At 43.5% G+C, this 12,441-nt stretch overlaps 1 protein-coding gene across 5 annotated transcripts in view; it reads right to left on the minus strand.

Moving 5' to 3' along the window:
- LOC115150314 (sodium channel protein type 4 subunit alpha B-like) overlaps positions 1-12,441 on the minus strand; it is a 181,173-nt gene that overhangs the window by 128,758 nt on the left and 39,974 nt on the right. For all 5 annotated transcript variants that reach the window (XM_029693503.1, XM_029693512.1, XM_029693476.1 and 2 more), the window contains 3 exons: positions 8,104-8,222; positions 1,989-2,078; positions 280-408 (listed from right to left, as the gene is read on the minus strand). In XM_029693503.1, coding sequence (XP_029549363.1) covers positions 280-408; positions 1,989-2,078; positions 8,104-8,222 — 338 coding nt within the window. The remainder of the gene's footprint in view (positions 1-279; positions 409-1,988; positions 2,079-8,103; positions 8,223-12,441) is intronic.

Here is a 12,441-nt window from a genome sequence, read left to right on the forward strand (position 1 = left end):
GACAGGTTAGAAGGAAGGAGAGGGCAGGTTAGAAGGAAGGAGAGGGCAGGTTAGAAGGAAGGAGAGGGCAGGTTAGAAGGAAGGAGAGGACAGGTTAGAAGGAAGGAGAGGGCAGGTTAGAAGGAAGGAGAGGGCAGGTTAGAAGGAAGGAGAGGACAGGTTAGAAGGAAGGAGAGGACAGGTTAGAAGGAAGGAGAGGGCAGGTTAGAAGGAGAGGTTAGGGTCACACAGTAACAGGAGCGATACAGGGAGGTCTACTGTAACAAGAGAGATACTTACGCCATGACAATCACACTGAAATCCAGCCAGTTCCACGGGTCCCGCAGGAAGGTAAATGGCCCCACACAGAATCCCCTCGCCAGAATCTTTATCAACGATTCAAACGTGTAAATGCCAGTGAAAGTGTACCTGGGTGGGTGTATGGGGTAAGGGAAGGGGAGAACAAAAGGTCAAAACATTAGCAAGCAATGGCATAAGCTAGGGTGAGGGACAACCCCCCCCCCCCCTTCTTCCTTCACATGGTTGCCCCAACTCCAAGTGCAGTTCTAATAAAATAAAATGTAAAAAGAAGAAAGAAACCAAGAAGGAAAGGGACAGAGGGGTAAACATGTAGCAGATTTAGGGAGACACAGAGACACAGGACAGAAAGAATGAGAAGCGCATGGACAGTGCAGCACTTGTCAGCCCAGAGGGAATGAGACAGACAGCAAGCTCTTTGACAGCAGGGCTCCTTGATGAGTTAAGCAGGTCACAAGACAAGAATATGCATTAAAATCCAGGATGTCACTGTAATGTATTGGTTTGGCTCAGACTGACAGGAAATTGAACTGTACTTTAAATTGACAGTACACATCAGTCCAAGTCAATACATTAGTCACTTAATTGTAACATCGAATAAATTAAAGAGAGTGAGAGAGAGACACTCTTCAGAGTAGAAGGACACTGGGATGAAGGATGCAGCATTCGGCAGAAGTGCACAGCCATATTCTTTTTAGTTTTTGTCATAGCTAATGACTCAGTTCTTCCTGTAAGGTTAATGGTTCACAAGGGAGACTGTGACTGGTTCGGAGTCATTTCATGCTACAGATCGTTCCAATGAGCCCCTTTTTGAGTGAGAATATAAACAGCCTGATTTGTAGTGTGTTGTTGACAGTGCAGATTCCATTTGCTGAAAGGCTGCCTTCATTAAAGGTAAACTTGGCAGGCTGACTCTGGCTTTAGACAGGGTGGTTGCTTTTCATAACATAGAGGACTACACTACATTGGTTACATGTCTGTGGGTCAAATACACTCTGTCCATATGACAGATGCCTCTGCCTAACAGCAAATCCATAGTGTGGGATGGACTTATACTCTGAATGGTTGAGAATAGAGAAGAGAGAGAGAGAGAGAGAGAGAGAGAGAGAGAGAGAGAGAGAGAGACTACAAATAGATAGATACACAGCCTGCCAGCCAGCCAGCCAGCCAGACATATTGATAGATAGATAGATAGATAGATAGATAGATAGATAGATAGATAGATAGATATAGATAGATAGATAGATAGATAGATAGATTTTACCCAAGTCCAACTCTACTGATCCCATTTCTATAAAACTTCATCTGAATGATAATTCCAATTCCATCATTGATTTTGCTTTCAGTTGTTTGTTTATCGTAGTGGTTGAAATATGAATCCCTTTAATGAAAATTTAAGAAGGCATAAACGGTATGTGTCACCCATGGTTGTTCATTCCGATGCAGCATAGCAAGAGTGCAATTAGCAAATTAGCTGGGTACACTAAAATCGTGAACTTACTTGCTAATTGTGGTTGGCAAGGCAACAAACACCTGGCAAAGCGTTACATCAGGACACACAGGGCACAGAGGGTCAATACAGTCAAAGAGGTTTGAGGGAACAGAAAAGAAAGAACACAAGAGAGAATTCACAGAAGAAGCTAGCGTCAATGTTGAGAGACAGAGAAGATGGGAGGACAAGGCATACTTACTCTACATACTTGGCCCAATACTCTGGTTCCGACATGGCCATGAAGCAACAGTTGGTCAAAATAGTGCACATTATGAACAGACTGAATAACGTGCACGTGGTTAAGGAAAATGGTGATTCAATAACAACATATACATACATCCCAACGCTACTATTCTGAATATAAAGACATAATGATTATGCTCTTGTACCCCGTTTAGGTTTGGTTTGCCTGCTGTCATTATCACTGTCATTGAGCAGAGTAAAGAGAACAACAAAAAATTGCTAACACGTTATGGGAAAGGGAAAGGAAAGGGGGATACGTAGTCAGTTGTACAACTAAATGCATTCAACTGAAATGTGTCTTCTGCATTTAACCCAACCCCTCTGAATCAGAGAGGAGCAGAGGGCAGCCTTAATGGACATCCACGTCTTCGGTGCCTGGGGAACAGTGGGTTAACTGCCTTGCTCAGGGGAAGAACAACATATTTTTACCTTGTCAGTTTGGGGATTCAATCCAGCAACCTTTCAGTAACAACATTGTTGTTAAATACAATTTCAGTGTTGTAGTTAAATTTTTTATTTAAAAAAAATGTAATAAAGAAATATCACATTTACATAAGTATTCAGACCGTTACTCAGTACTTTGTTGAAGCACCTTTGGCAGCGATTACAGCCTTGAGTCTCTTTGGGAATGATGCCACAAGCTTGGCACACCTGTATTTGGGGAGTTTCTCCCATTCTTCTCTGCAGATCCTCTCAAGATCTGTCAGGTCGGATGGGGAGTGTTGCTGCACAGCTATTTTCAGGTCTCTCCAGAGATGTTCAACCGGGTTCAAGTCCAGGCTCTGGCTGGACCACTCAAGGACATTCAGAGACTTGTCCCGAAGCCACTCGTGTGTTGTCTTGTTAATGTGCTTAGGGTTGTTGTCCTGTTGGAAGGTGAATCTTCGACTCAGTCTGTGGTCCTGAGCGCTATGGAGCAGGTTTTCATCAAGGATCTCTCTGTACTTTAATCCATTCATCTTTCCCTTGATTCTGACTAGTCTCCCAGTCTCTGCCACTGAAAAACATCCCAACAGGATGATGCTGCCACCCCCATGCTTCACCGTAGGAATGATGCCAGTTTTCCTCCAGAAGTGACGCTTGGCATTCAGGCCAAAGTGTTAAATCCTGGTTTCATCAGACCAGAGAATTTTGTTTCTCATGGTCTAAGAGTCCTTTAGGTGCCTTTTGGCAAACTCCAAACGGGCTGTCATGAGCCTTTTACTGAGGAGTGGCTTCCGTCTGGCCACTCTACCATAAAGGCCTGAATGGTGGAGTGCCGCAAAGATGGTTGTCTTTCTGGAAGGTTCTCCCATCTCCACAGAGGAACTCTGGAGCTCTGTCAGAGTGACCATCGGGTTCTTGGTCACCTCCCTGACCAAGGCCCTTCTCCTCCAATTGCTCAGTTGGCCAGCTCTAGGAAAAGTCTTGGTGGTTCCAAACTTCTTCTGTTTAATAATGATGGAGGCCACTGTGTTCTAGGGGACCTTCAATGCTGCAGAAATATTTGGTACCCTTCCCCAGATCTAGAACCAGGTTTGGCCGGGGTAGGCCGTCATTGCACGTAAGAATTTGTTATTAACTGACTTGCCTAGTTAAATAAAGGTTAAATAAACAATTAAATAAATAAATAAAAAGATCTGTGCCTCGACAAAATCCTGTCTTGGAGCTCTACGGACAATTCCTTCAACCTCATGGCTTGGTTTCTGATCTGACATGCACTGTCAACTGTGGGACATTATTTAGACAGGTGTGTGCCTTTCCAAATCATGTCCCATTGAATTTACCACAGGTGGACTCTAATCAAGTTGTAGAAACATCTCAAGGATGATCAATAGAAACAGGATGCATCTGAACTAAATTTTGAGTCTCATAGCAAAGGGTTTGAGTACTTCTGTAAATAAGATATTTCTATTTTTTATACATTTGCATAAATGTCTTGTTTTCACTTTGTCGTTATGGGGTATTGTGTGTAGAGTGATGAGGAAAATAGATAATTTTATACATTTTACAATAAGGCTGTAATGTAACAAAATGTGTAAAAAGTCAAGGGGTATGAATACTTTCCGAATGCACTGTATGTGTCCTCCAAGATGTATGTTAAGTTATATCATCCAATTTGTATACTATTGTAAGACTGGGTAAGATTAATGATACTATACGTCCTCTAATTCGTATGATATTGTATGGCCGCTATTCCATTTATAATGTAACCTAACGTAACGTAATACTGTACATCAAACTAAATGGAGGGAACAGATTTAAGTACCGAATCCTACGAATTGCCCTGAGACCAGGTTGGGCAAAGAGCAATCACAGAACAAATATTCTAACTGTTTGCTGGGAGGGGGGGGCGAAAGCTAATGACGCCAACAATTATACCTCAGCTGTTGGTTAGCCCTGGCCACCATGGTGCTAACAGCATTATCATCCCGCTCCCACCTCCCTTCTCATTTCATAGGCAAGATTAGATCATCTGCTGTGCTGTGTGGAGAGTGGTTAGAGGATCCCAGACTGCCTATTTAAAAACATATTAAATATGCAACTTAAACTCACCCAGTGAGGTGGAATTCAGAAGGCGTTTATGGAAACTAGGTGGCATGAAAGTTGATTTCCTGACCCAAATGTTCTATTTAGCCTATATTTTAGGATGTTGATTGGTTGATATGTCTATCAAACTTTTATTGATAGAGTAAATTGTCCCTCATTTGCATTAATAGTTGGAATTGGCTAGCTCTAGGCTACGCCAAAAGCAATGGGCTGTTCGTATGGGAGAACTTTCTCCATCCTTATTGTTTCTTGTATTCATACACTCTAAGAAAAAAGGGTTCCAAAAGGGTTCTTCAGTTATCCCCATCGGAGAACCCTTTTTGGTGTCAGGGAGAACCCTTTTGGGTTCCATGTAGAGCCCTCTGTGAAAAGGGTCCTACTTGGTATGCGAAAGGGTTCTACCTGGAACCAAAAAGGGTTCTTCAAAGGGTTATCCTATGGGGACAGCCGAAGAACCACTTTAGGTTCTAGATAGCACCTTTTTTCTATGAGTGCAGGTGGTTCAGAAACACCCTCAGGTGATGAATAACCTTGCTCATGTTAATGCTAAGGCTTCAGCTCAGAGGGCTAGCCACAGGCGACCCAGGTTTAGAACCCCTGGTTAGTTACACAATCAAATGACCCACTGACAAAACAGAAGTGTCAAAATAATGGCTGCCGTGTCATAAGTCCTTTTGCCTGAGGAAGCACTGCATTACTATGAAGTACCTCTCTCATCCCGACGGCTCGTTTCAATTCCCACACTCACAGACAGCACTTTACTCAAATGAGTCACCATAACGATAAGCACCCTGGCTCTATAGAGGATTCCAGAGCTCCCACACTATTAATGAGAAAGTCAATTTCAGCATTATGTACAAATCAGACTGCTGCCAAAAAGCTGCTAAGGCCTGGAATCCCAGGGTTTGTTTATAAACCGCTAGAGTAATGTACACAGGCGTTTTCTTACGCGCTAACTGGCCTGTCAAACTGCCAGTCGTCAAAGCATATCTTGGCGGCAGCTTTTGCCTCAATTATCATCCCTTTATGGAATGCTTACTTAGGTTTTTCCCGCTTTAAGGTCTCATACGGCTTAATCTACAGACTATATTCTATCTTCTCTCTTTGATGACTTCACTCACAGCTTTGTAGTGCTGTACCCCCTTTAAAGTAAGAGTGTTCTGACTACAACCTCACTGATCCCTTGTTAATAATCAAACATGTACCCTGATACCTTATGACCTTGGTCACTGCACAGTGCTTGACTTCAACTGAACTAGGTGCCGGTACTCATTTTGGGTACTCATTTTGGGTGCCTGCTTATATTTCGGTGCAGGAGCTCCACAATACTTTTGAGCTAATATTCTATAAGAGGAACAAGCAGTTAAACATTTGAGGTGCTGGTACTCAGTTCCAGCGTGAGCTCCTGCCCAAGTCAAGCACTGTCACTACAGTAAAATTCCATATGGACTTTCCCAATCCTCTGAGCAAAGAAGCTGGTGTTGTTAGCTTGTCATATACAGCATCACTTGACTTAGCTTACAGTAATCATCCAGTCTATTACATAACCTACCAATAACCATCCAGTCTATTACATAACCTACCAATAACCATCCAGTCTATTACATAACCTACCAGTATCCATCCAGTCTATTACATAACCTACCAGTATCCATCCAGTCTATTACATAACCTACCAGTAACCATCCAGTCTATTACATAACCTACCAGTAACCATCCAGTCTATTACATAACCTACCAATAACCATCCAGTCTATTACATAACCTACCAGTATCCATCCAGTCTATTACATAACCTACCAGTATCCATCCAGTCTATTACATAACCTACCAGTAACCATCCAGTCTATTACATAACCTACCAGTAACCATCCAGTCTATTACATAACCTACCAATAACCATCCAGTCTATTACATAACCTACCAGTATCCATCCAGTCTATTACATAACCTACCAGTAACCATCCAGTCTATTACATAACCTACCAGTAACCATCCAGTCTATTACATAACCTACCAGTAACCATCCAGTCTATTACATAACCTACCAGTAACCATCCAGTCTATTACATAACCTACCAGTAACCATCCAGTCTATTACATAACCTACCAATAACCATCCAGTCTATTACATAACCTACCAGTATCCATCCAGTCTATTACATAACCTACCAGTATCCATCCAGTCTATTACATAACCTACCAGTATCCATCCAGTCTATTACATAACCTACCAATAACCATCCAGTCTATTACATAACCTACCAATAACCATCCAGTCTATTACATAACCTACCAGTATCCATCCAGTCTATTACATAACCTACCAGTAACCATCCAGTCTATTACATAACCTACCAGTAACCATCCAGTCTATTACAGATGTAGGATCCTAATCTGATCACTCTTTTGTTGCTGAGAATTTTCCTGCACTGCAGGAAATGCTAACTTGTAGTGTATTTGAAGTTTAAAAAGGCTTCTAAAGTGTGTAATTTCCACTTTAACATGTCAGACTTACGTGCAATGAGTTCATTGCACATAAGGCAAGGGACAATTCTGTGTTGAGACATTTTCAAGAGATACTCAAATATTCTGATTTCAGAGTATAAGTCTAGTCCTGTTTAGAATCCTCTCAATCATTGATTGCGTAATAAAACAGTACACTACAAACTAACAGTGGGACTGATTGTCAGGATATGCGTGAAGGACTATAGGAAGTCAGGCGCAGGAGAGCAGATAGTTGGTAGCAAAACGGAGCCTTTTATTTGGCGACCCAAAAGCACACGACAAAAACTAACATGAAATACAAATAAGGGTTTAACATAACCCAGCTTAACCAGCCTAACGTGCGCATACATGAACAGATAAACAATACCACACAAAGACATGGGGAAAACAGAGGGTTATATACACAACACATAATGAGGGAAATGAGAACAAGGTGTGTGGAAAAACGAGACAAAACAAATGGAAAATGAAAAATGGATTGGTGATGGCTAGAAGACCGGCGACTTCGACCGCCGAACACCGCCAGAACAAGGAGAGGCATCGACTTCGACCGCCGAACACCGCCAGAACAAGGAGAGGCATCGACTTCGACCGCCGAACACCGCCCGAACAAGGAGAGGCATCGACTTCGACCGCCGAACATTGCCAGAACAAGGAGAGGCATCGACTTCGACCGCCGAACACCGCCCGAACAAGGAGAGGCATCGACTTCGGCAGAAGTCGTGACACTGATGCTCACTCTGTTCACTGACAGTGAGACAGCAGGCAACACCAACGGCTCAAATCTGAGCAGCTCAACACCCTTCCCAGTCCCTATTTCCCCGATCAGTACACAAGATCAACATAATTACAACGAGAATGACATTACAATCTATCTAGACAAACTGAACTAGAGTAGGCTCTTACAGGCTATCTCAAGGCTTTCACTTCCGTCCAAAATGTTACATCTCTGCTCATTGATTTTCATTTTGAAACCCACCTCCTAAAACAGACAAGTGTTGGTGGAATTTTGAGTGTTCCACCAGAAAGGATATGAGTGTACTAAAACCTTTATTGATGCTCTTCTAACAGGATGAAAGGGGCTAAAAATATAGAGTGCAGATGTGGCACTAAATCGGAAGATGGCCTTCCCTTTGTTCAGTACTATAAAAGTCTGTGGAGAAACAGAAAGTGAGATAGGCAGAGGGGGGAGAGAGAGAGGGTAATAGAAAGGGACAAGGGACAGAGAGATGCGTCATGGTTAAGGACAACATGGCATGGCAATAAACATGTACAATAAACGTGCAGTGACACCAACCACACTCACATCTACACACACCCACATCTACACACGCACTCACACACTCACGCATACACACACACACACACACACACACACACACCTACACACACAGGCACAAACAAAAACACTGATTACGTGGCATAACGAGCAAGATGCTGCTAAAAAAGAAAGCAGGTCTATAGAACTCTTAACTCTTAAGGGAGTCTCCTCATAGGAGATACAACACAACACAGAGAGGAAGGGGAATGATAACAGCCAACCTAGAATGTGCTGAAACTCCCATGTCCTCTATCAAATGCTGCTCTGTGCTTAAAGGGACATTACACTCAAAGTGTGTCAGATGTTTTCAGACCTCAAATGTAGTCTAATGTCAGGATGAGTCCACATCCCAAGCCATCCGCTGTGTCGATCCAGCTATACGCCTCAACCCCAAATGGATGTAAAACGTAAATGCCAAACTTTTGAAACGATATGGTGCTTATCTTTTCAATCCATTTTGGAATGTGGCTAGTTTGATCTACATAACAGATGGCCTGGAACGTGGACTAATCTCAACAGAAGACCACTTCGGAGGTATGAACATATCTGACAGATGCTGATTTTAGAATATAACGTCCATTTAAAATTCAAGCAGGTCTGTTCACATGTCTGTTCAGGGTAGTTGAGAAAGTGTGAGAACATTACAGCGGCTGTAGTCACATCACTGGAGTGGAACATACTGTGAAGTAATGTAATCATTCCTCTAACATCCAGAGATACCAACCAACAAAGCTAACCCACTCTATACTACACTGTTGCACAACAAAGAAGTCTGAATGTCTATCTACTCTCTCACTTTCGCTGTGGACTCGTAAACCTATTGGATTATCAGTAGCGAGGCCTACACCGTTTAAGATAAACGATGACAGGTTGATTTTGTTTCCACTGGAGGAGATGTGCACCTGGGCAGGTTTGGGGACTTGAGGAGGGAGGGGAGAGAGAGTGAGAGAGTGAAAGAGAGAAAAAGAGAGGGAACGAGAGATGGGGAGAGAGGCATAGACTATGAAGAAGTGAGAGCGTTATAGAGAAATGGAGATATTGAGGACCCACAACTGTATCCAGCTGACCAGTCCACTGTTCCCAGGAGAACTATCTATCCCCAGGATAAATAACTTTTCACACACCTCTCAGCCTCTTTCTGGGTCCTGGGCAAACCAGCCAAAGCTACTGCCTGATGAATTTTGAAAGAATACATTTGAAACTGAGCATCATGAAAACCGTAGCTTACTCCAGTCCCTGTCCTTTTTACATACTGTAACGGTATAATTTCCACTCCCTGGGCAGCTGATTCAATCAAATCATAATGTATTTTCTCAACTGCTACGCACTGAAATCACAACTCATGCCACAGCAACTACAGCCATAGCTGTCAGTTCAATTAGATTTATCCACCAGCTTAAAAGCCTAATATTCACATCCTGGAATGTATGTTTAGTCCTACAGTAACCCCAGGGTTGCACATTTTTGTTCCAGCCCAACACTATCACACCTGATGCAACTTATGAAGGGGCTTGATGATAAGTCGAGTAAAGTTCACTCAGGACGTGCTAGTGCTGGGCTGGAACACAAATGTGCCACTCTGGGGGGTTTACTTTAATACGTACTGAATAGCACGTGTCAAACTCATTCCACGGAGGAGTTTCTGCGGGGTTTCGCTCCTCTCTTGTACTTCATTGATGAATTAAGGTCACTAATAAGTAAGGAACTGCCTTCGCCTGGTTGTCTAGGGTTTTATTTGAAATGAAAAAACAAAATCCAGCCAACATTAGTCCTTCCATGGAACAAGTTTGACACCACTGCCTTTAAAGAATCACCCTCTACACCAGGTCTGTTAAACGCAGGACCTGGAGTGCCGAAATACTTCAGATTTTTGTTTCTACCTGGTAGTAAAGTGCACTCACCTGGTGTCTCAGGTCTGAATTAGTCCCTGATTAGAAGGAGAGGATGAAAAACAGAAGTGTTTCGGCCCTCCAGTACCGACATTCAACAACCCTACTCAACACGGTGAGAGGGGCATGATCCCATTTCAAAGCAGAACTTTAAACTCTTATTAGGAAAGAAGGAGTGTGAGGGAAACAGACAGAGCTAGCGGTAAAAGAAGAAGAAGAAGGAGGAGTGTGAGGGAAACAGACAGAGCTAGCGGTAAAAGAAGAAGAAGAAGGAGGAGTGTGAGGGAAACAGACAGAGCTAGCAATAGAAGAAGAAGGAGTGTGAGGGAAACAGACAGAGCTAGCAGTAGAAGAAGAAGGAGTGTGAGGGAAACAGACAGAGCTAGCGGTAAAAGAAGAAGAAGAAGGAGGAGTGTGAGGGAAACAGACAGAGCTAGCGGTAAAAGAAGAAGAAGAAGGAGGAGTGTGAGGGAAACAGACAGAGCTAGCAGTAGAAGAAGAAGAAGGAGTGTGAGGGAAACAGACAGAGCTAGCAGTAGAAGAAGAAGGAGTGTGAGGGAAACAGACAGAGCTAGCAGTAGAAGAAGAAGAAGAACAAGGAGTGTGAGGGAAACAGACAGAGCTAGCAGTAGAAGAAGAAGGAGTGTGAGGGAAACAGACAGAGCTAGCAGTAGAAGAAGAAGAAGGAGTATGAGGGAAACAGACAGAGCTAGCAGTAGAAGAAGAAGAAGAAGGAGTGTGAGGGAAACAGACAGAGCTAGCAGTAGAAGAAGAAGAAGGAGGAGTGTGGGGTAAACAGACAGAGCTAGCGGTAGAAGAAGAAGAAGGAGTGTGAGGGAAACAGACAGAGCTAGCAGTAGAAGAAGAAGAAGGAGGAGTGTGGGGTAAACAGACAGAGCTAGCGGTAGAAGAAGAAGAAGGAGTGTGAGGGAAACAGACAGAGCTAGCAGTAGAAGAAGAAGGAGTGTGAGGGAAACAGACAGAGCTAGCAGTAGAAGAAGGAGTGTGAGGGAAACAGACAGAGCTAGCAGTAGAAGAAGAAGGAGTGTGAGGGAAACAGACAGAGCTAGCAGTAGAAGAAGAAGAAGGAGTGTGAGGGAAACAGACAGAGCTAGCGGTAAAAGAAGAAGAAGAAGGAGGAGTGTGAGGGAAACAGACAGAGCTAGCAGTAGAAGAAGAAGAAGGAGTGTGAGGGAAACAGACAGAGCTAGCAGTAGAAGAAGAAGGAGTGTGAGGGAAACAGACAGAGCTAGCAGTAGAAGAAGAAGGAGTGTGAGGGAAACAGACAGAGCTAGCAGTAGAAGAAGAAGAAGGAGTGTGAGGGAAACAGACAGAGCTAGCAGTAGAAGAAGAAGAAGGAGTGTGAGGGAAACAGACAGAGCTAGCAGTAGAAGAAGAAGGAGTGTGAGGGAAACAGACAGAGCTAGCAGTAGAAGAAGAAGAAGGAGTGTGAGGGAAACAGACAGAGCTAGCAGTAGAAGAAGAAGAAGGAGTGTGAGGGAAACAGACAGAGCTAGCAATAGAAGAAGAAGGAGTGTGAGGGAAACAGACAGAGCTAGCAGTAGAAGAAGAAGAAGAAGAAGGAGTGTGAGGGAAACAGACAGAGCTAGCAGTAGAAGAAGAAGGAGTGTGAGGGAAACAGACAGAGCTAGCAGTAGAAGAAGAAGAAGGAGTGTGAGGGAAACAGACAGAGCTAGCAGTAGAAGAAGAAGAAGGAGGAGTGTGGGGTAAACAGACAGAGCTAGCGGTAGAAGAAGAAGAAGGAGTGTGAGGGAAACAGACAGAGCTAGCAGTAGAAGAAGAAGGAGTGTGAGGGAAACAGACAGAGCTAGCGGTAGAAGAAGAAGAAGGAGTGTGAGGGAAACAGACAGAGCTAGCAGTAGAAGAAGAAGGAGTGTGAGGGAAACAGACAGAGCTAGCGGTAGAATCAGAAGAAGGAGTGTGTCTGTCTGTCTGTCTGACTCATCCTGCTATCCATCAGTCTGTGCTTTCCTTTACATCCTGCAAACGCACACACACACACGCACACACGCACACTTCCTGAATCAAAGGTCCAGTCACAGGGCCCAAACATGGGCATGGGGAATCCTTTCAACCCTTCCTCAAAGGCTCTGGCCACAGCCAGTTTCCATTAGGACTGATACTGACACATACACACAAGG

The sequence above is a fragment of the Salmo trutta genome, chromosome 2, assembly GCF_901001165.1.
Source record: "Salmo trutta chromosome 2, fSalTru1.1, whole genome shotgun sequence".
Lineage (NCBI taxonomy): Eukaryota > Metazoa > Chordata > Actinopteri > Salmoniformes > Salmonidae > Salmo > Salmo trutta.